The sequence below is a fragment of the Drosophila erecta genome, unplaced genomic scaffold (assembly GCF_003286155.1).
Source record: "Drosophila erecta strain 14021-0224.00,06,07 unplaced genomic scaffold, DereRS2 tig00000055-arrow-pilon, whole genome shotgun sequence".
Taxonomy (NCBI): domain Eukaryota; kingdom Metazoa; phylum Arthropoda; class Insecta; order Diptera; family Drosophilidae; genus Drosophila; species Drosophila erecta.
In genome coordinates, this window is record NW_020825200.1 from 20,054,356 (window position 1) to 20,075,754 (window position 21,399).

A 21,399-nucleotide genomic window follows, 5' to 3' on the forward strand; every position below is an offset into this window, starting at 1 on the left:
GTGCTCCTCTAACCCGCTTCTCGTGGACTCTTTCAGCCGGACCCTCGCATCTGTCACGAGTCGCTGATGGATCAAATAAAGCGCGGAGCCACCCTAAAGCGTAACCAGAAGATAAACGATCGCAGCGCTCCCAAAATACATTGAAATAACCTATAGGCTTAAGCGAAACAGCATATTTATTACCATAATAATTAATCTATGAATAACCATGAGGCCCGACGCCTGCTCGACTGCAGAGCTCTGCAGAGTTTGGTTTGAAACTGAAAACTCGAAATACAGCATACAACTTAAACACATATGATTACGATACAATATATTCGATATATGATATTTAACAAGAGCATTAAGCATAACGCGAACTAATCAACACCTTTCTTGATTTCCTATATCCCAAAAATGTGTCGAAAGGCTTTTTCTGTTAAGTGAATACCATATGGAAGACAGTTAGCACTCGTATGTTTATTTATATCTACAACTCGAATTTATCTTTAGAGCACTTCTGTTAAAAGATATTTTATGTTTATGTATTTCCCATATTTATAATTTCCCTTGCTTCTGTACATACATATAAATATGAGTTTAACAAACACTCGAAACTACTAATATGACGCCTAATAAATGGAATTTATCGTAAATGTTTTTAGTATTTTTACTTTTGTAATATTATTTTTTAAACTGTCAACTGCAAGTCAATTGGGCCTTGTCTGAGCGCATTTCAAATACAACCCATAATACATTGTCTTGAATAGAGTTAGAGTTAACGCGTTAACCGAATACTCGATATCCCACTGTAACTTTACTATCTGCGAAGAAGTAACGCATTGGATCTGCTTTTAAAAACGACAACTATCTACTGCCAAGCGGAAAGGGGAACGTTGGAGATCAGTCTTCCCCAGAATATTTCGCACCAACTTAAAGTGCTATATGAACGAGTTCATATCATATCATTTCCATCGGACTGAATCTTTTATTGCCATTTTAAATGCATGCCCGAGTAAATAAACGCCCCTCTCTTAAAGTTTAATACTAACAATATCATTTGTATTCATATCAGTTCATCTAACGTAGAACAAAATGCAGTTTTTAGCTCCAGATCTTGGCTGTTTTACACTTTAACTTTAACGGAGATCTGATTATAGCATGCCCATAAGGTAAACATATTTCCTGTCCCCCAAATTCTAAACTCTTAATACCTACACGCGTACTACTTATAGTTGATAGACTTTTTAAATATTTACAAAATATTTTGTATATAGGCTTTTCAAGGCTTCACCAATAATCGATGAATATTGGCAACTCGTAACCAAAAACGTGGCAATAATTAAGCTATGACACTCTATTAGAGTTTAGACTAGACTCCAGAGAGAATATACAAGTTCGAGTCGAAAGAAATACATATATTTTTTTGGGCGATCCATTTTATATTCACCACATAGCAGTGCGTAATCACGAATGGTAATAAACTTAGCCATATGCAACAATTATTTACACATCTAAATGTTTATCATAAAGTGTGTCTGTGTGTTCACCGCAGATCGAAGAAACCAAACCGATGTAACCTAACAAATCAAAGTTGTAATGCGTATTTTTGAATTCATTTGCATTTAGACGCGAGAAACAATAATAAAATAAATGTAAACGCATTGAATGTAAATGCACGTTGTTTTATTCTTTCTATTCTGCCTTACTGAAGAATAAGTCCAATGTGTTTTGGTAGTATATCTCTGACAGCTCTTCTTTGGGCTCCTCTTTGATTCCGGCAATGGCCTCCAAAACTTGGCTGAAACGGAACACGAAGTGTTAGTACCACCCCCATATTTAGGTGAAGGTATTAGTAAGGCTCACCTGATTTGGCAAGGCTCACAGCGTCCGTCTATTAGGGACTCGGCTGTCCATTTCTCCTTCTTCTTGACGGTGGGAAACTTGGTGGTCACGTACTTGTGCCCTGCATGCGAGGGTCGAATGCCACACCAGGGGCAGTCGGTTTCCAGCATTATCCTGTCGTTGGGTAGCTTGCGCACCACTTCGGCGTTTTCTTCCAACTTTAGGGAGCACCCATTGAGGCCTATGTACAGACCACTGAAGGCCAGGATGCGCTGGGCCTCCTCCAATGTTCCTGTAAAACTGTGCACCACTCCGCCGCCGCACTGCTCGATCTTGTCCCGATTTCTTTCCAGGATGGTCATGAAATCCTCGGCAGCATTTCTCATGTGCAGAAAAAGGGGCAGTTTGAACTCGGCCGCTAGGTCCAGTTGCCTCTCGAAATACAGACGCTGGGTTTCCTGGCCGCAGAACTGAAGGCGATCGTAGTCCAGACCACATTCCCCCACGGCCAGCACCTTGCTGCGATTTGACTTGATCCTGGATCGCAACTGATCGTAGTAGCCCACTGGGTCTGGTGCGAATTCCTCGCACCGGGTGGGGTGTGTGCCCACTGTGGTGTAGATGCGCTCTGTCGAGGGAAACAACTTGTGAGATGCTAGTTGCTAAACACCAAGAGCGAGCAGGAAATAATTTGAATGGGACATGCAAAGGCGCCGCTCAATCTAAAGCTTAAGTTCCAGGATATATCCTTATGGGCAGCTTACCATCCTTGGAGGCCAGTTCCAGTGCCTCGTCCACGTCCTTCAGACAGCCGGCGGTGACGATGATCTTCTGCAAACCCTGTTGCCACGCGCGCTGCAAGACCTTGTCCAGGTCGGGCTCGTGCTTCTGGGATCCGCCGTAGCAGCCCTGGAACATGGGGTCCGTCAGGTTGGCCCCAATGTCTGTGGAGCATGGCCGGGGGTTAGCTAGTCGAGTCTGCAGGAGCTTATTTCTTGCAAGTTACCAATATATTTCATGGCCATTCCAAAACAACGCCGCATGGATAAATGTCCTAAAAAAGCCAGCAGCTGGAAGCAACTGTTTCGCTTACGTGATTTCCGCCAGGGGGCGCCGTGTCTTACCGAGCCCTGGCAGCCGCCAGGTGGCGCCGCCATTCCGTTGCAGTTTGAATTTGCAATTAGCATTAAGCCGTTTTAAAACATAATTCTAAACTCGAACGTGCCAGCTCGAAATTGGGGTTTCCCGCACTTTTGCACAGCGCAGCGCACGGCGTAAGCCAATCTAATGCAAATTCAATGGCACAGTAAATTGCATTCGGAATTGCGCATAATGCAAACTCATTAGTCCGCGCCAGCAAAGCTGTTTATTGTTTGCCGTGAATGCCAAAGCGGCTTGCTCCTCGGAAGCCCACGGCAGCCCACGGATGCCCCATCCCAACAGCAAGTGCATATGCAAATTTCAAATCAGCAGCAGCCCGGCTGCTTTAAGCCTAAGCCGGCAATCGGCATTACGCAATTGCGGAATCTATGGGAGTCGCAATATATAATTCGAATGAAATTCCATTAGCTACTTTTAATGGACGCTGCGGTCGCTGCACCGTACTGCTGCACTGTTTTAATTGATTTAGTGCCATTTGCCAGGCCGCCGGTGGCCGCCGGTGAGCAGGGGGATTCCGAACCGATCCCCGTCCGGATCCCGGACTCCCTGTTGTAAACGGAATGCGAAACGAGGCGGAGTCCATTATGCAAGGGAGTGAAACATTTTACAGCGATGCTGGGACGCATTGTGGTTTATTTTAATTGGCTAATACAATTGTCAATAATTCAATTTGAATTGAAATTCAATTAGTTACAAGTACATGACACACATACGCACACTTAGAGAGTTAATTTTGGTTTCCCTAGACTATGTTTAGTCCATGGGCCGCGATCTTTCGATTTTGAGGAGTAGCTAAGTGCAGTGCCCCGGTTGGCGGAACAATCGAACTACGTAGACGAATATGTGTTTAAAATCGGGTAGGTCGGATAAGATATATAGCATCTCGCGGTCCTCGTCGCCAGATGGAAGGGGGAATGCTCCCCCGTTGTGTTCCCATGGGTTCCTGATGCACGCGAGTGGTTAGGAGATTACTAGTCGGAGATCGAATGCGCTGGCCTCTGCAGATTTGTTGTCAATAACTACACCTAGTAACAATGTGTAAACGCATTACTTATAAAACAAACATCCAAACTGTACACACAAACTTGTTAGGTACTGACTAGGTTATGTATCGTGTGTGTACTGTAAGCGGTCAATAATGCCGCACATTTAACTACAATCCTCCATGGACGAATACAATACTATTTTCGGGGGCCACTCGGTCGCCTCTGACCCTTCCCAGTTGTTTGCAGTGTACATTACTGCAATCACTGCGTGCATTGTTTGCATCCATTTTTCAGCTCGCACACGTGCACACGTCTAGATGCACGATGTACGATTTTGTTTAATCACAATTCACTTTGCATATGCCGTATTTCATCCATTTACAGATCCCTTAAATATCTCCGCCGTACTCGGTACCGCCTAAAAGTAGTCTTTTAAATAAATCTTATTGCTAAGCACAATCCGGCAAACAAACACAAAGGACTCTTATCACACCACACAACACACACCCAGATGCAAGTGTAGGTTGTGCCAAAGGATACAGGCGGCGTATTAAAACAGATTTATCGATTATTCGCTGCCGCCAGTCTCCTGCGAACAGGATGTGCATTGTGGGCAATTTGATTTGGCATTTTGGCATAAGAAGTTCACCCTGTATTATCCTTGATAAGCATCGGGACGCTCCCCTCAAATTTATTTTACAATTACGCTTTTTGCATGGTAAGTTGTGCCGTGCTCTCTGCCAAAGTTCTTGTTATTTTACGTGGCTGGAACCGAGGAGAATGCCGCGAAATTGGCTTACTTCTGTAAAACTTCTGCGAGAGGTTAACATTCCTATCGGGCTGTATTGGTATATAGAACGTTCAAGTATTAACCATGGTGTCGGCTGGGGATGGTGCAGATAGAGATTCATAAATTAGTATCCTAGATGTACCTTAGGGCTATGCCACCTGTCACAATATTATGACAATCCGCCACTCGAAAACGCATTTAACTTAGTCCTCCCTCGAAAAACGCCGAGCAACGCGACTGAGCCATCATTTTGCCATCAGAAGAGCTCCTTGAACGGCTCCAAAACGCCTTCTCCCATGGGAGAAATCTAAATTAAATTCAATCGGGCACCCGGGCCGTACTAAAGCCTACGAAAATCGAACATGTTTGTCGTATAAAAGTTAATTTTAAATTAAAATAAACCTGGTCCCTGCCAACCTTAATGACCGCAACTCAAATCGATTGGGGTGCACAATGCCTCGCAAGTCAGCCCAGTGTCGGAATAATCCTTTATCTTTTATGCCGCGATGACACTGGATTCACAATGTTGCAGAATTGATATATGTATGTATGAGCTTTGTTTGGCCTCGTTAAAGAAGGGGTATCTCTCATGGCTCCATTCATGCTCAAATATAAATTTACCTAATCAGAGTGGCTTGTGGAATGTTCTTAATCGCAGGCCAGTGTCATGACGGCATCGCTTTGCAGCTCTAGTTACAAACTATAAAATGTTTAACAGAGTGGCAAATTCGTCGAAATCGTTTGGCCTTGAGCAAGTGGTTCTCCCAAAGTTCGGTAGCTTCATCGGAATAATCAGCTCAGTGCACTTGTTTATGCACGCTAATTAACTGGCGTCCATTATTAATTCACATTGTGGCAGCCATAATAACTAAATAACATAATTAGGCGCGGCGCTGGCGGCCAAAATAACGGTTTACTGCACGTTGCAGTCGTCGGATGCGTTGTTGATTTGCTGCTTGGTCTTGCGTGATGCGCGGCGTATGAGCGATCTGGAATGGAAGCGGGAGGAAGTGGTCAGAGGGGTGGCTGGATGTGGGCAGAGGCACTCCATCCGGGTGAGGGACTCCAGGCGCGTGTCGCACTCACCTGGAACGCGGCTTCAGCTTGGCCTCCGCACTGGTGGTGGCCACATCGACGGCGTCCACGAGGCCGGAGCCCTTCTTGTCGCCACTGCCGCCGGCGCCGCCCAGGGCCGGGCTGTTCATCCGATTTTTATCTGCAACAAATAGATGGTGAGGCGCGGCTAATTAGTACCCGCGAGTGCATTTAATGGTGGTCGTATGCCGCATGCCGACTCAAAGGGACTGCGCGATTTCGGAGCTGCGAGTGCAGCGCAAATCCAATTTGTCCCACTGATGTGGTCCTTGCCAGTTGCCGGAGCAACTGGTGCTTCCGACATCCCAGTTACCCAGCATCCCAACAGCCTGCCCTCCTCTGCAGCCGCCGACGTAATTAACTTATGAACGACGGACACAAAGAGCCGCTGAGCGAGTGGCACATTCAAGTTACGGCTCCAAATGGGATTTTTACGGTCGGCTGCACAGTCAAAGTTCATCTCAAGAAAGAGGTAATCCCACTTTTCGCTGCCTGCCTTCGGATCTATGCGTTATGCATGTGCCGCCGATGTGGAACGCGTACTCAAAGGAGCAACAGGGATACTCATTCGCAGTTGGCAGGGGAAGGTCGTGAAAACACTCGAAACGAGTCGAAGTTCAATTAAAATCATGGCTGTACTTCATCATACCATGTGTGGTATGTGGTATGCTTAAGCTTAAAGGATTCTCGGCCAATTAAAATAGGTTTCTACACAGTAATGTTATTATGTCTTTTCTATTCTTGAAACGCAAACCCTTGAAACGCATATACATATATCAGGAACCATAACCATATATTCATTTAAAAGTTAAGTTAACATTAATTCACAGAAACACAAGGGAAAACCCTTTAAACATTAGTGTTTGAAATTAGTTTATGTTAAGTAACTCAGTTGTATAGAGTGATAGATAGTTGTGTAAGCTGTAATACGTATTAGCACCTTAAATTTCTATTAATGATATAAAATATCTCAGTATCGAATTTATATTAGAAAATTAAAAATTCAAATTAAAAATAAACTGCCAAAATGACAGTTTTTGTGGCAGTACTAAGTTAAAAGGGCATGTTGCCATTTCACTTGGATGAATCTCCCTAATCTATTTTGCACTTGGCGTGCCATAAACTTTAAGATAATGCACATCGCTTTCAATTAAGTGGCTCAAAAGCTGTCGCTGAAGTTGAGCCTATTAAGTGGGAGAAATCAGTGTCAATGGAGTCATTAACTTTCCGGTAATCCTCAATCAGCCGGCTTAGACTGCCAAGGAGAGTGTTAAGGTCGCACAAAGGTGTTCGCGCAGATGTTTGCCTTGGTGGCAAACAAACCTTTTTGTTCCGCCGGGCGAGCAATAAAGCCGCCAACAAAGAACGGCTTACAATGGGAAAACAATGGGCAACTGGCGGGGCAAGGGCAGTGCGGCAGTGTGGCAGTGGCAAGACAAATACAGAGGGAATGCCACAGCCAGGCCAGAGCCAAGTCAATTTAGTTATTAAACTCGGCAGCTTAGTTGCGAGCTGCGAACGGGCCAAATGATCCGTGCAAACAGAATTATTGAGCCACCAGTGGCACTCTGCGGCAGAGTGTTGCATGCTTTTCGGGTGTCGGCGGCGTCAAGTGCAAACAAAATGGCCGCCGACGCCATTGTTGTCAAAAAAAGGCGTCAAGCGCGTCAAGTTGGGCGGGGCAGGGCGGTGGGGCACAATTGCTGCCGCTGACAGAAAGCGCGCGAAAATGCCAGCACTACAAATACGGCTTCGCTGGGGCGGCATTCACAGTCACAGTCACATTCACATTCCCTTTTCCATTCCCAATCCCACTCCCACTTCCATTCCATTCCGGGGAGCAAGGACCCGCTGATCTGCGGGTGAATGCGAAACGAGGCACCAAGGCACAAAAACAAATAAGAGGGGGCTCGGTTTCGGGGATATAAATTGTGCATATGCGGCGGGAATTGATGCGTGCGTCGTGTTACGGAAATTTAAATTAAATTTGTTTTATTTTGTGCCCTGGTCTGGTGCCATCACAAAGACACAGGAGGAGCCGTGCCAAATCGCTGATACCGAGCAAGGAAATCGCAAAACAGTCGAGTGTCGTGAAGGGCGTTTATTATCCTGCCAGCACGAGCATCACAGGGTTTTGCCACATCAATTGCGCCACATCTGATGCCCGAAGTTGAAACGTTCAGCAAAAAAGCGCTTTACATAAACGCATATATTTTCCGACAATTTTTGTCGTGTAATATGAGAAACCGGTGTAAATACAACCGCACTTTCAATGAAACGCAATTGTTTTTGATTGCAATCAATTGTAAAGTCACCCAAAGTAATTGTTTTCCATTATTGGTAAAGTTTTAATGCTCAATATAAGTTGGCCAGTTTCGAATTCGAGTGATACCTGGCTAATGCTAGTTGCATTTCATTAAATTTACTCAAGAGTGGCTGACTCATTTAAGTGGTAAGCTCCAATTTCTCAAATTTCCAGTTGCCAAACATCAAATGAAATGAAATCTCAGACTTTCAGCTGTTCTGAGAACAAAATAGCTTAAACAAACTGACAATTAATTGAAGAACATGAACATGGACATAACTTACTGGCACCGAAAAAGTGATTCTCCCTTATTTGGCTGCGAATAGGGAAAACACGTCCACGAACGTGGCTCAAATATGTTTGTCATGTTGTGTGTGCTGGGGAACACCCACAATTGAGTTAGGCTCTGGCTTTTGGGTCTGAAACAAAACGGTTTGTGGCGCCCAACGCCGGGCCGCTGAAAAGCCGGAAACAATGTGGAGCGCGGAGGAAAAGTGGGTCTTTCGGCCGCAGCACATGTATGTGGCCTGCAGCTTTGGTTTTGTCTCAACTTGCCGCCCGTCTCCCATCGCTCACCACCCATCAACATCCTCCAAGCTCCTCTGGCAGCCGTAAACACGTGTGGCACAATCTCAGCCACAAAATGGCAGGGTCGTAAATGAAATTTCCGCGATTTGCTTTGCATACGTCGCGCTGTACTTTTTAAGGCAATTACTTGACTTGGGCCCCTCGAGCTGCCGGTGATTAAGTGCTTAGACCTATTTTCGGTGGCACAGCCAGGGCGTCGGTGTCACCGCTGCCACCGCTGGGTCTCTCGACCTCTGAACTCCCGGAGACAGTTTGCCACTCGACCTTTGTTCCTCGTCCTTGAGGCCACCGCCATTGGCGGCGTGTCCTGTCCGCCTGTCATCGACAGTTGCACTTTTCGGGAGGCTTTTGAAATGTTCGGTGGCAGGACATTAATGGGGTCCTCTGCCGTTTGAATTTACATTTGAGCGAAGTTGAGTACTTGAACAAAAGCCGCTGACCAATTTTGCAGTTCATTCTGAGGGCCCAGAAATTTTACGAAAAGACTTTAGGGCGCAGACTTGAAATATTGAAATATTGGCGTCGCTGACTGGGCGGATTCCACAACTTTTTCCACAGCGAAAATTGAATTAATTATTTGGGCACCGCGCCTGTCGAGGCAACATTAATTAACTAGATATTTATACTTTGACGAGCTCGGCAAAATTCGGAAGTTCTCGAGCCGTTGGCTGTTGTCTTCGCCTCCGTGTTCTATTTTCATGTGCTGCGAACTAAGTTTTTAATGAGATAATAAAGCATTCCATTACAGGGTAATTAGGAGGTCAAGCTGTTTAATTAATACACGTGCTCGCTCGGAAACATTTTGATAAAATTGAATTCGTTTGAACACTGCGCGGCGAAGGACTCCCCGAAAGCGAATTCGTCCTTATGCAGCCTTTAACCCCGTCTCGGCGTTTTTCTCCTGGCTTTGCTTTGCTTTTCGGCGTTTCCTTCGCTTTGTCGTCTGATGAATAATGAAAAAGAGTTTGTCTTTGTCAATTGGGTCGGAAGAAAGGGTCCCGGCGGCCCGTCTTACTCCACTCCTGATCCCGAGTTCCCACAATTAATTAGCCCAAAGGCGATGGCAGTGGACGGGCGGCAATTGAAGCAGGAACGTTAATTGCATTCAATTAGCCAAATTGCCAAAAGTTGTCCTAGTCCTGGCCTCACTTAAAGAATTCCAATTAATTGGAATCCTCCTGTTTAAAATAATGAATGTATTCATAAATGTGCATCAATTATTGATTGGGCTTAAGCCCGGCTTAGTGACATCTGCGACCAGCAAGCGGCTTAATTGCATTAATGGGCGGCGCACTCGCATTTTAATTTCGCACTAATTAAGCTCCTTACGGCGCCATTTAAAGCCCCGAACAAAGCTGTTCCAGTTACAGGCCTGACTTTCAATCAGAGCCGGTGAATATGAATGTTTAATTGACATTTGAAACTGTTACGGCCAACCGACGAGGCCAAAAACAATCGACAAAGGGTTTGCGTCATTTGGTTTTCATTTCCATTTTGCTGGCCATGGCAACAAATCAAGTGGTGGATCCATGGCGAGTTTGTGCTTCAATCCTGGGCTCTGTGTGTTATGCTGGTGTTTCTGGCAGGATGGATGGCCCACTCCTTTCAGAATGCGATGTGGAGCATCTCGGGGGATTTAATCGGGTTAAATGCAGCCACAATGGCTTCTAACGCTCTGTACTATGCAAATCTTGTCATAAAACTTTGTTTTATTTTCAGCTAACTGCTTAGATTTCATTTTAAAATTCAGGACATCTTTTTTCACAACTGTGTATATTCGTTGAAAAGCAACAAGGTAAAAGGAAGCGCTTCCGGCACTATAAAGTATATATATTCCTGATTCGTCGTGGAGATCTCGTGAACTGTAAAATCTAGAAAGTTAAGATTCTAGAGGCGCATTGATTTTCAGAAGATTGGTACGCTCACAATCCGTACAAAACTGTCTTTTCTCCTAGCTGAGTAGAGGGTATCTGATAGTCTAGGAGCTTGACTAGGAGCTTATACCCGTTACTCGTGCAGTAAGGGGTATACTAGGTTCGTTAAAAAGAATGTAACAAGTAGAAGGAAGCGTTTCCGACCATATGGAGTATATATAATATATTCCTGGTCAGAATCAATCGCCGAGCCGTCGTAGAGAAAAATCTTTAAAATCTAGGAAGTTAAGATCAGGCATGCAGATTCTAGAGGCAGATTCAATCTTTTTTGAAGATTGAATTTTCACAATCCGTACAAAACTGTCTTTTCTCCTTGTACCCCCACTAGCTGAGTAAAGGGTATCTGATAGTCTAGGAGCTTGACTAGCATTCTCTTTGCTTATGCCCGTTGCTCGTGCACTAAGGGGTATACTAGGTTCGTTAAAAAGAATGTAACAAGTAGAAGGAAGCGTTTCCGACCACATAGAGTATATATATTCCTGATCAGAATCAATAGCCGAGTCAATCTGGCCATGTCCGTTTGTCCGTCCACCCGAGAGTCCATCTGTCCGTCCGTATGAACGTTGGGCTGTCAGGAATTTACTTTACCTCTTACTTTGACTGTAAATCTGTATTAACTCTAAAAGCTATATGCTATGTTTTATTGTGTTTATGGAGGTATATGCGTTAAAGATGTTGAATTGGGGGCATATTAAAATAGTAAGTGGATTTCGCCTTTCCCAAATACCAACTGTACATATATTAGATGGACTTGTTGGTTCTGCCAGCACAAATGTGAGCATTTAGGAGTACTTACTGCGACTGGACGATGCGCTGACGTAGGCCGATGAGCGCCGCTTGAAACCGCTGGGCGCCGCCTCCCCGGCCACCCCGCTGCCCCCGCTCCCACTACTGCTGGCGGGCAGGAAGCGGGACAGGGAGAGCAGGGACTTGAAGAGGTCCGTCACGTTGCTGTCCTCCTTCGCCGAGCACTCCAGCACCTTCGCCCTGCGAGGAGGGAAAGGGTTTAAAGAGGGTTTAAAAAGGTTGCATCATTTCATTGGCGGTCGGGCAAAAAGCGCATATGCAATGCATACATCAGCGAATTTCGGTGGCCCGAAACAAAGCGATTTCCACACAAAAAACAAAAAGCCCAAGCCGAGCCAAATAACCTAAACAAAACCAGACCAACAATGTGGCATGTTCAACGCGAAACAGCGAAACGGAGTTTTTGTGCCCTCCACGACCTAGTGGGTTATCGACCACCGTCCGGGGGTCGAAACAAATGTTGCTAATGGTCAAATTAAGCATGTCATGTTCGTTTCAAATTGGTGCGGTACTATGGATTCACGCCGATCCGCGCTGGCCCCACAGCACTGGGTTAAGACTAGGATGGGGATGGGTATCAGGATGGGTATGAGGATGGGGACGAGGATGATGATGCTGGCGAGGACAGGTGATGTTCAGCACACTGGCGATGGCAGGATTAATCTGTCAGAGGGATTTCGAGCTTCAATGCGGCTTTTCGTCGGAAGTCTTATTCCGAGTCAAAATATTTCAGTTTGACTAACATCATAATTGCCCTTTGTTGTCTTTTTCCAAGGAAATACGTACAGTGGTGGAAAAAATAATATAAACACGTTGGTTGAATCATTGATTTTAAATTTTGGTCTCAGAACGAAAGTAATATTTTTGAATCTTTATTTTTTTTAATTCATATATAAGTATATTTCACAATAAGGAACAAAAATATTTTTTCCTTCTTTATATTAACTGAAAATAATTAACTTAATTTTTGGCGCTTGGAAAAAATAATAGAACAAGCTACGTTTATGCGATTTGTTTGAGTTTTCCCCTGTTAATTTTGTAAGAAAATCAATATATTAAATACTTTGTATGTATCTACATCGAACTTGACTGGTACTTGGGACCGACAACAACAACTGGCATATTTCTGGCACATTCATAGAAATTGGGAAAAACAGTAATAAAATGAAACAAAAAAAAGATATTTCAGAAGTGTGGGCGTGACAGTCTTGGGCGGTTTGTGGGCGTTAGCAGGGCAACATTTGGGGTAAAGGAAATATCTCTGAATGCTTAATCTTTCTAGCTCTTATAATTCCTGAGTTCTCGAAGTTCAACCTGGAGGACGGACATGTCCAGATCGACTCGGCTAGTGATCCTGATCAGAATATGGTAATATATTATATACTAATTATATATTATATACTAATATGACGGTCTTGTACCTGTTACCTACTTTTTAACCAATCTAGTGTACCCTTTTACTCTATTATACAAGCTATTATACAATTCTTGATCAGGTTCAATAGCCGGGACGATATATCCATCCGTACGAACGTCCAATTCGAAATTACAACTGCAATTTAGTCCCAGTTTGTTTACTATGTTGCCACGCCCACAAGCTGCCAAAAACTACCACGTAAAAGTGTAAGATATTACATTTTGTATTAAAATAAATGATTTTTTATGCGCAGATGGCACTACCACTTGCGAAATGTATATTTATCTACGCGCTGTTCCACATGTTAGATTTGCATGTTGCACTTACACTAGTTCTGAATTAATATTCATAAAGCGAAATCCTTGTAAGCAACTAGACTATTTCCTTTTATGAGTTATTATGCTACTGAGTGACGCAGAGCATTTGAGTATTTCAGGCAGCTTCGTTTTATTAAAGTTAAAACGGCTGACTGGGCAAAATAAACAAATAGATGGCCGAATTGTTAATGCCGTGAGCTGCAATAACAGTAAATCAAAGTAAAATTGATATCGCACGGGAGTTTATTTTGCGCATTAACGTGGCCAAATGGCAGCAAAATGCGCATGACTTTGCAATTAAATGTTGAATAAATACATTGCCCCACCTTCGGCACACTAAACCACTTGCCACGCAGGGCCTGCCCCAATGTGGCATACACTGTGCACAATGTGGGGAGCACCCATTCAGGCAGATAAATGCACTTGAGTGGCATGCTCTTAAAGCGTTTAACCGCAGACAGACGGGCAGCAACAAATTGCATTGCAGCTCGATCCAGGACACGCCACACACACTTTCCACGCGAGTCCTGGGCAATCCTCTAGGTGTGAGATTGTGGCGACGGGTTCAAGGTGTTTCCCGCTCCACACACCGGGATCCACGCCGCACCATCAATCTGCGTGAATGTTTAATCCAACAGAGATTTGTACGTAATGCTCACGCCAACTGACCTGCCTCTCGTGTGCTGTGTCCTGTGTCCTTCATCCTTCATCCCACATCCCCAATCCTTCCTCCTGCGGCCTCTGTCATCTCCATTTTGTGGTTGAGTGCGCCTCCTGCGTGGAGGCGGCGCTCTTTGGTCGCTTTTAAATAAGTTTACGCACGCTTGCTTAAACAGCAACACGAGCGTGCCACGCCCATCCGCCTTTCGCAGGACAGCCGCCTGGAATTGTGCCAGGAGTCGCACTCCCAGTGGCAGGCACGTATGTGATTGCCAGTGATTTTTACGAGTCCAGCCCCACGGTTTATTAAGGAAGCAATTACCTCGCGGAAAGCGCCTCTGAAAAATGTCCTGGCCAGCGAGTCCTTTTCAGCAGCGAATCGAAAGGATGCGGCCCGCTTTCACGGCTGCTTGTCACGCAAGCAATGCATTAAAATTGTTAATGCGGCACACAAAGACCTTAATCAGGCCAGTTATACTCGTTTACCACTCGTCGACCAGAGTGTAGTACTCAAATTAAGCCTTAAAGTCTTGAAATAGCGCCAATAAAACAGCTATGAAATTCTATTCGAGTCAGGCATGAAATAAATATATTATAAATATTTGCACAATTCACCTATCACCTTTCTGCATTTTATATGCGCTCATTCGTCACATACGTGGGCAACTTTCTGTGGTTTATTCATTTAACTCAATGTCGGTTTGCTGCTCGGGTCTGGTTTTCACCCATTGTGTTTGAGCAGGCAACACAAATCACCACAACTAATCATACTTCTCGCAGCCCCTCGGCGGTTCCCCGGAGCATCAATCGAACAGTGGAACAGTGGAGCAGTGAACAGTCAAGTTGAAGCCCCCATGCATATGCGCATATGGAGTGCCCCACTGCTTAGTATTCCAAGACCACTCCAACGCATCACTCATACGACCAGTTGTACCGTCAACGATTGCATGTAGATGTCTAACATGACAGCAGCACCGTTTGCGGCCAATTAGGAGCTATTATGGGAAACATCCTTTGTGCAAATAGCGAAATGGTGTCTTCCTCCTGATGCGATTTCCACCTAGCTGCACTCAGAGAAACAGGAAATTTCTACTTTACTTATGCCATTCCGCACTTTACTTTACACCTGTGGTTGCTGTGTCCTGCTAACAAACTATCCATTGCCCGATTTCTCCTGACTTCTCCTGACTTCTCCTGGTTTCTCCTGCCTCCTAGTAATTTTCCTCAGTGCGCGACTCTGGCGCCGACACTTTCCCAGCCAACAAATGGCATTTAATGAGCGCAGCACCCGTTCCGTGGACAATGCAGCTGATTTCGCTGGGCCAACTCCCTTCCATGGCCGCCGACACGCTCTCTGTCGCTTAATTTCATTTCTAGCAATTTAATTGCGCTTTTGCCATTTGCCGCCTGCCTCCTGCCTCCTGCCCCTGCCTCCTGCCTCCTGCTACTGCAGCCTTTCTGGGTGGCCAGAATTTATGGGTGCTTTTTAATTCCGCTGTGTTGCGTTACTTATGGAAATTGCAGCTGTTTGGCGGCTTTGTGGCTCGGCTCTGTTGCACAACTTTTGGCAGTTGCGCCCTAATTGCTGTCGCGTGCAGCAGCTGTTGCGCGTTTCACGCCGGCCGCATCCTGTGCGATTCATGTGGGACTTACCGTAGGCGCGGCAGCTCGCAGAAGACCCAGTCGGTCACCTCCTCCAGCTTGACCTCTCTGTGGGTGGTGGCCAGGTCGGCCTTGTTCCCGGCGATCACAATGGGGATGTCCTGCGGAGCGAAAGGGATTAGCAGTGGCACAAGCCTCCTTGTCCTCCCCAAATCGGGATGCGGACAAAGCGTATTGCGCGTAATTGATACTCGTTCTCACAATGGCGGCGAAAAGCGGAAACCGTGAAAGCCTCGGAAACAATAGCGCTAACTATCGCACACTGGGTTGGAGCTGGACTAAACCAGCTCGAACTCCACAAGCCTGGTAACTATTTTGATCTAAGCCCAAAATGGCGCGAGTTATAGTGCCAATAACAGGCATTTAATTGGCATATACTAATTTCAGCTATTATCTTGAAATCGCAGCTCGATTTCTTTACTGTCTACATGTTGCTTAATCCTTCAGTTGACACACGGTGCCACCTGAGAGCCGAATCCCAGCAAAAAGCCTAAACCTCTGCCGCTCGGCTGGCTTCTCCGCCACAAAGGGGAACGTTTATAATTGCTTTTCGGATTGCGGCGCAGGACGAGAGTGCTCGCAGGCTTTCGCTTTTCAGGCGCCGCTGATTACATGCAAAATGCAGGAGTGCTGCTCCTGTTACTCACCTGGAAGTCGCCGCGCTGCTCGCGGATCTCCTCGAAGCACTGCTTCACGCACTGGAAGCTGGGCGCGGACGTGGCCGCGTAGACGAGCATGAAGGCGTGGGCCGTTGCGATGGACAGGCGCCGCATGGCCGGGAACTGCATGTCACCTGATGTGTCCAGAATGTCCACCTGCAAGGGATGACATTACGCGTAATTAAATTTGAATGGCCGCTCCCCGCAGTAAACTGCCATCAACGAGGTCCGTGTCCACGGAACCCATGGAGCGTTTTTTTTTTTTTTTTTTTTTTTTTTTTTTTTAACCCGCCGCGTTTCAGATCGCTGACGTGCAATTTAAACAACAAAAGTGATTCACAAAATTAAATTCATTCATTTTTCTGGCGAACTTGAAGCTGAACTATATGAATAAATAAATCTATTCGATTACTTTCTGTGCCCCACTTTAGACCATTCCCTTATCGGGAAATCAGTTAACTAGTTAACGTTAGTTTGTTTAGTACGACGATGAACATTTTTGCGCAGCTTGTCACTTTGCCGTTCAGTGTTTCTGCGCAGCCCAAACCAACAAATTTCAGTTACTGTAAGAGGTATTTCAACGCTCGCAGCTTAAAAACGGCTAAAAAGGTGTCAGTTACAAAGGTGCTGCAGCTGAAGACCGACCGAAAGTTATTATCAAAGTTGTTATAACCCTTGCAGCGGGTATTACAATTTTAATCACCATAAAAGCCATCTGCTGCCATAGTAAAGATTTAAAAATGAATGCAAATTTGATTGAAAACCAGGACACTTTTGTTGCTTTGGAAAAAGGCTAATATAAAAAGGTTTCGGAAGGCCTAGCTTGATGATATCATGGTAGCTCCATAATTTTAACTTGTTCAAGGGCGGTTAGGGTGTATAAACCTCGTCCTGACGTACTTAAAATTTTGTTCTAGTTTGCTTTTGATGTTGCAAGATTATTATTAACTTTGTTAGTGGCGACAAAGTGCGCAAATGGTATAGTTTTTTCAATTTTACCAATCACATGCAAATAGGACTCAAAAGCTATCGTTTTGCTACAAATTCGGCAAAAAAGCAAACATTCCTTCTTATTATTTATGGCCAAATTCGAGAAGTTGTTAAACGGATAAAAGGCGCTGACTAGCAAAAGCTAGGAATAGAAATTCAAGTGAAGCGACATTAAATCCTGGGACTTTAAGTGCAGACAACTATGGTCCGCCTCCTTTTTCAACCATTATTTGGGCGTCGTTTTCCCTGCCATTGGCACTGCCCTCTGCTTTTCAAGCGATATGTCCGTGGGAAGCCGGATGGTGTCCGGTTGTCTGGCCTTGCTCCCGGGGTCGTGACTCCTGGTTGAGGCCAACTAATCCCCGTGTCAGCATCTGTTATGTTGGGCATAATGCCGCGTGGAGTACGCGATACGCATATAACGAGATCCGGAATGCCAATGGCACGTGGAAGCCTGAAAGCCAAGCCACAAAAACAGAGTGCCAACCATTTAGCCCCGCCGGAGTGATCTCCTCTTGGCCCTGCAGCCCACCAATTGACAGCCTTGGCCATTGTGACGCAAATTTGTAACGCATTGTCAGGCCGAAATGAGTAAACTTTATTAAAACACTTTGCAGAGTGACACAATTTATACTTTTGACGCCATTCCCGGTCACCCGGCTATTGTTTGCCTGCCCGCCTTTGTTCCACCATCCATGTTTCCATGTTCCAGGCATCAAATGCGTCCTGCTGTGCGCACATACACGAAATGGCTTTTAAAGACCGAAAATCATTTAGTGCAATAGAATGTCGCCGTTTGGCCACATGCTGCTCCGGCAATCAGTCCCAGCGGGCTGCGGTACAGGCTAACCTGATTCGGATGCACTTGGTCACCTGGACACTGCACCCAAGGCGGCCGGGAATAAATCACTTTGGGTCGGGTGACAGCTGCCGAGTGGAATTCAATCTGGGCGGTCTAAGTAATGGATGCGCACCTATCGCTCGCTAAAGTGAAATTCATTAAGTCGAAGACAAGAGCCTGGCAACGGCGCCGCCTCCCAGGGAGCCGGTGTCACCAAAGCAGCTCCAGGAATCAATTTGGCCAGCCAGAGCTCCGATAATGAAGCTCCAGCCAGCCAGCCAGCCAGCCAGCCTGGCCCACCTATTAATCAACTTTCCCAGCAACTTTTGTTCGCCAAACATGTGCTCGTGGTGTAAGACAAGTTTGAACAGCGTATAATCAGCTCCAGCGGAGCAGTGAATGATGTTCCCTCGGAAGTTTTCCAGTTCATGACATGGTCGTAAGGATGCGTCGGAGGCAGCTGCGATGCCTCCCGTGCTATCCACCACTCCCTTCTGGTTATCCGTAGCAGATAAAGGCCCGATTAAAATAATACGCAGCAGTTATCAGCTTCCGGAAAACTCGCACTCGTTCCTCGCCGGCATGACACAAGTTATTACCCATTAATCGCACTCCTAAGTGGCGTTCTAGGCACGCCAGTCCGGAACTGCTCCGCATCCTCAGCACTGGTGGCTCTGCAGGCTGGGAGGGGGTTACGCTTTCCAAGTTGCTTCCGCTGTTTTGAGCGTGTGCGAAATTTGATTAATGAGTCTTCGCCCACAAGCTGTCAGTCAGTTTGTCAGTCCGTCGGTCGGTCGGTCGGTCGGGTGAAGGGGTAACTATTCGCCAGGACTGCCGTAAGTACATGTAAGCCGGTAGAGATTCATTCATTCAATTTGCGTTTTCATCTTTAATATACAACTGCCTCTGGCACAGACCGCCAATCCAGCCAATCCCGTCGGCTCCACTCCGCTCCAAATAGGCTTTTGGGAGCTACTCAATTGCCAGGAGACCAGAAACACACGTGCCCTGCCTAATACTTTGCGTGTGGAGCGTAAAGCCTGCGGAGCCCTGTTCTCCAGACATCCAATTAGTAGATTTCTGCCTGATTTGCGGGCATGGCATTCCCGGCGAGCTGCTGGCCACCACGGTGATGAAGTCGCCCCAATGCAGTCAGTTTAAATTGCTTGGGAACTATAGTTAACCTTTTGCCATGATGGGAGTCAAGTGTTTAATGTTGCAGCTCTAACTTAACTATACAGTTTTCCCATCCGTTTGTGGCACTTAGTTTCAACAATCACCTTGTCACGGTTCTCAAGACGAGTATAGGACATATACATAGCTGTGAGTGCATTTCTGACGTTTTAACTCTCATAAACCAATTACAGCTACATTCCACTCGAATTGCTGGAATGCCATTGCAACCGGATTCGTGGACTCGGGGCAGAACTCACCTTTAGTGTGACGCCGCCCAGGTCGTACTCGCGATTGTAGAGATCCTCGACGGTGGCGCGATACTTGTCCGTGTAGCTTTTGAACAGGAAGCGCTTCACAATGGAGCTCTTGCCCACGCCGGCGCCGCCCAGAAGCACGAGGCGAATGCGCTCCAGGTCCGCCATGTCGCCTGTTTGGAAATCGCTGGTCGTCAAGTGGAGCACCCTCGTCCCGCGATGGTTCAGCTGCTTTGGGCCTGAAGTGCGTTGGCTTGTATTTGCTTGTTCCGATGGCCTCAGCGCTGCATTATGACGGATTTGTGTGCTTGAGCCGGAGTCGGGGCATCATAAGTCCCAGCACTTGCTCGATTTCCGCTGCGAGCTCGGTGCTCCAGCTACACCTACATGGCAGTGGCCATGCCACTACGCAGCCAGCTAGACTTCCGGCCCGGCAACTTCCGCTTCCGGTCGCGAACTAGTGCGAAGTACTGCGAAGCTGTGGATGCAAGCAAATGGGGTGAACTTTAGCTCGATCTGTGATTAACTACAATTTGCTAGTACTTTTAAATATTGCAAATATTTCAAATATTATTTAAATATAGTTAAGGTACTAGAAAGTGCTTCAACTCCAAACCTCCGCAGGAAAAGAAAACTTCGAGGCAGCAATGTAATCGCATTCAAATCAAGCATCAAAGCTGCAGTTTTCATAACTCAACCTACCCGAAGCGATTTGCATCCGAAAATGTACTTTCTGTTTGCCGCCCCTGATTGGCTTCACCAGAGGATGCACCCGAATTAGATGCTCGCAGTATCTGAAGCTGCAGCGGCATGCAATCATAATCTGCCCACGTGCTCGCTCGCAAATCAGAGGAACGCACGGCATCTGGCTACAAACATTGATGCAGCCAAGCCCCTCCAATGGAGGCAGCAGCCGAAACCCATGTCAGTCCCATAAAGCACCAGACAAACACAGTGAGCGGTGGAGTGGCAAATGCACCTTTCGGCCGCTCGGAGTTTCGTCCTTTTGGCCTTCCAGCTTACATGTGATGTAATGTGCAGGCTAAGTGCTGCCAATTCAATTTGCAGGAATTTTGCATTTTTTCTTAAAGCCAGCCAGCGGGGCTCCATTTGCACCTGTGCCAAGTGCACCCGGGCCATCCTGCGGCGCTCTCTGTTCCGTAATTGCAACTTAATGTAATTAGGTTTTCCAGCAAACGCAATTTATTGCCATCAACTGCACAGGTTGCCGCCGCTCATGAGTGGGCAAATTTGGTTAGATGCCCAGCTGACTGGGCTCCGTACCGCGCGCAGATGATAAGGATCAATTTAAGTGTGCAGGCTGCACCGGCTGCTAATTATTCCGGGGCTAATGAATCACAGTGAAGACTAGCAAACTGGTGGTCCAATCACCCAATCACCCAATCACCTGGAGGATGCAGTAATGGCCGGCTCGTTTGCACTGCCCGTGCTTGTGTGCCAGTGGTTTCAGCAGATGGCAAGTATCCGCACGGATTCAGGACTTTCAGATCTGGAAGTCGGAGCGCCTAGGCACTTTCATAATCATTCGCTCGGCACTGAAGACTGAAGTGGGATTTGCTATTCCGCCCATGTTTGCTTTAACCTGGCGGGCAAACTTACGGAATATCAAATGCATGTGGGGCTGGCCGAGACTTAGCACTGTGTTTTTAATTTCTCGGCTCGTCTGGCCGAATCTCGGAATGCAAAGAGCACCTGAACTTGTAGGCATCCTTGCAAATTCACAACTATTTACATTGTGTTCGGCATAATTTTTAATGAAAACCCAGCAGCCGGAAGATTTAGTTTGTTGTGCCCGGCCAGCAGCAGCACAGAAATGCATATTAATTTGCATCTACATATTTTGCGGCAGATTTTCATACGCCCCGTGGGACAACTGTTTGCACTGCATAATGCCTTGTGGAGTGGAGTGTGG

General features: G+C 46.1%; 3 protein-coding genes across 18 annotated transcripts in view; 1 reads left to right on the plus strand and 2 right to left on the minus strand.

Annotated features, from left to right (window-relative positions):
* Positions 1 to 635, plus strand: part of LOC6542895 (MTSS1-like protein) — a 37,240-nt gene extending 36,605 nt beyond the window's left edge. For 8 of the 16 annotated variants that reach the window (XM_026979457.1, XM_001970669.3, XM_026979464.1 and 5 more), the window contains one exon: positions 37 to 635. In XM_026979457.1, coding sequence (XP_026835258.1) covers positions 37 to 144 — 108 coding nt within the window. In that variant the 3' untranslated portion in view covers positions 145 to 635. The remainder of the gene's footprint in view (positions 1 to 36) is intronic. The other 8 variants (XM_026979456.1, XM_026979459.1, XM_026979460.1 and 5 more) reach the window with 1 other exon arrangement.
* Positions 636 to 1,647: 1,012 nt separating this feature from the next.
* On the minus strand, positions 1,648 to 2,899 carry LOC6541562 (putative deoxyribonuclease TATDN1). The gene is made up of 4 exons (XM_001970670.3): positions 2,831 to 2,899; positions 2,589 to 2,768; positions 1,846 to 2,452; positions 1,648 to 1,780 (listed from the first exon to the last, which is right to left on the minus strand). The coding sequence occupies exons 1-4, from the start codon at positions 2,865 to 2,867 to the stop codon at positions 1,675 to 1,677; spliced, it is 930 nt and encodes a 309-aa protein (XP_001970706.2). The 5' UTR covers positions 2,868 to 2,899; the 3' UTR covers positions 1,648 to 1,674.
* Positions 2,900 to 4,454: 1,555 nt separating this feature from the next.
* Positions 4,455 to 19,935, minus strand: LOC6542901 (GTP-binding protein Di-Ras2). Its single transcript, XM_001970671.3, has 6 exons — positions 19,470 to 19,935; positions 16,194 to 16,361; positions 15,538 to 15,647; positions 11,480 to 11,670; positions 5,848 to 5,977; positions 4,455 to 5,750 (listed from the first exon to the last, which is right to left on the minus strand). The coding sequence occupies exons 1-6, from the start codon at positions 19,632 to 19,634 to the stop codon at positions 5,675 to 5,677; spliced, it is 840 nt and encodes a 279-aa protein (XP_001970707.1). The 5' UTR covers positions 19,635 to 19,935; the 3' UTR covers positions 4,455 to 5,674.
* Between the last annotated feature and the right edge of the window lie 1,464 nt (positions 19,936 to 21,399).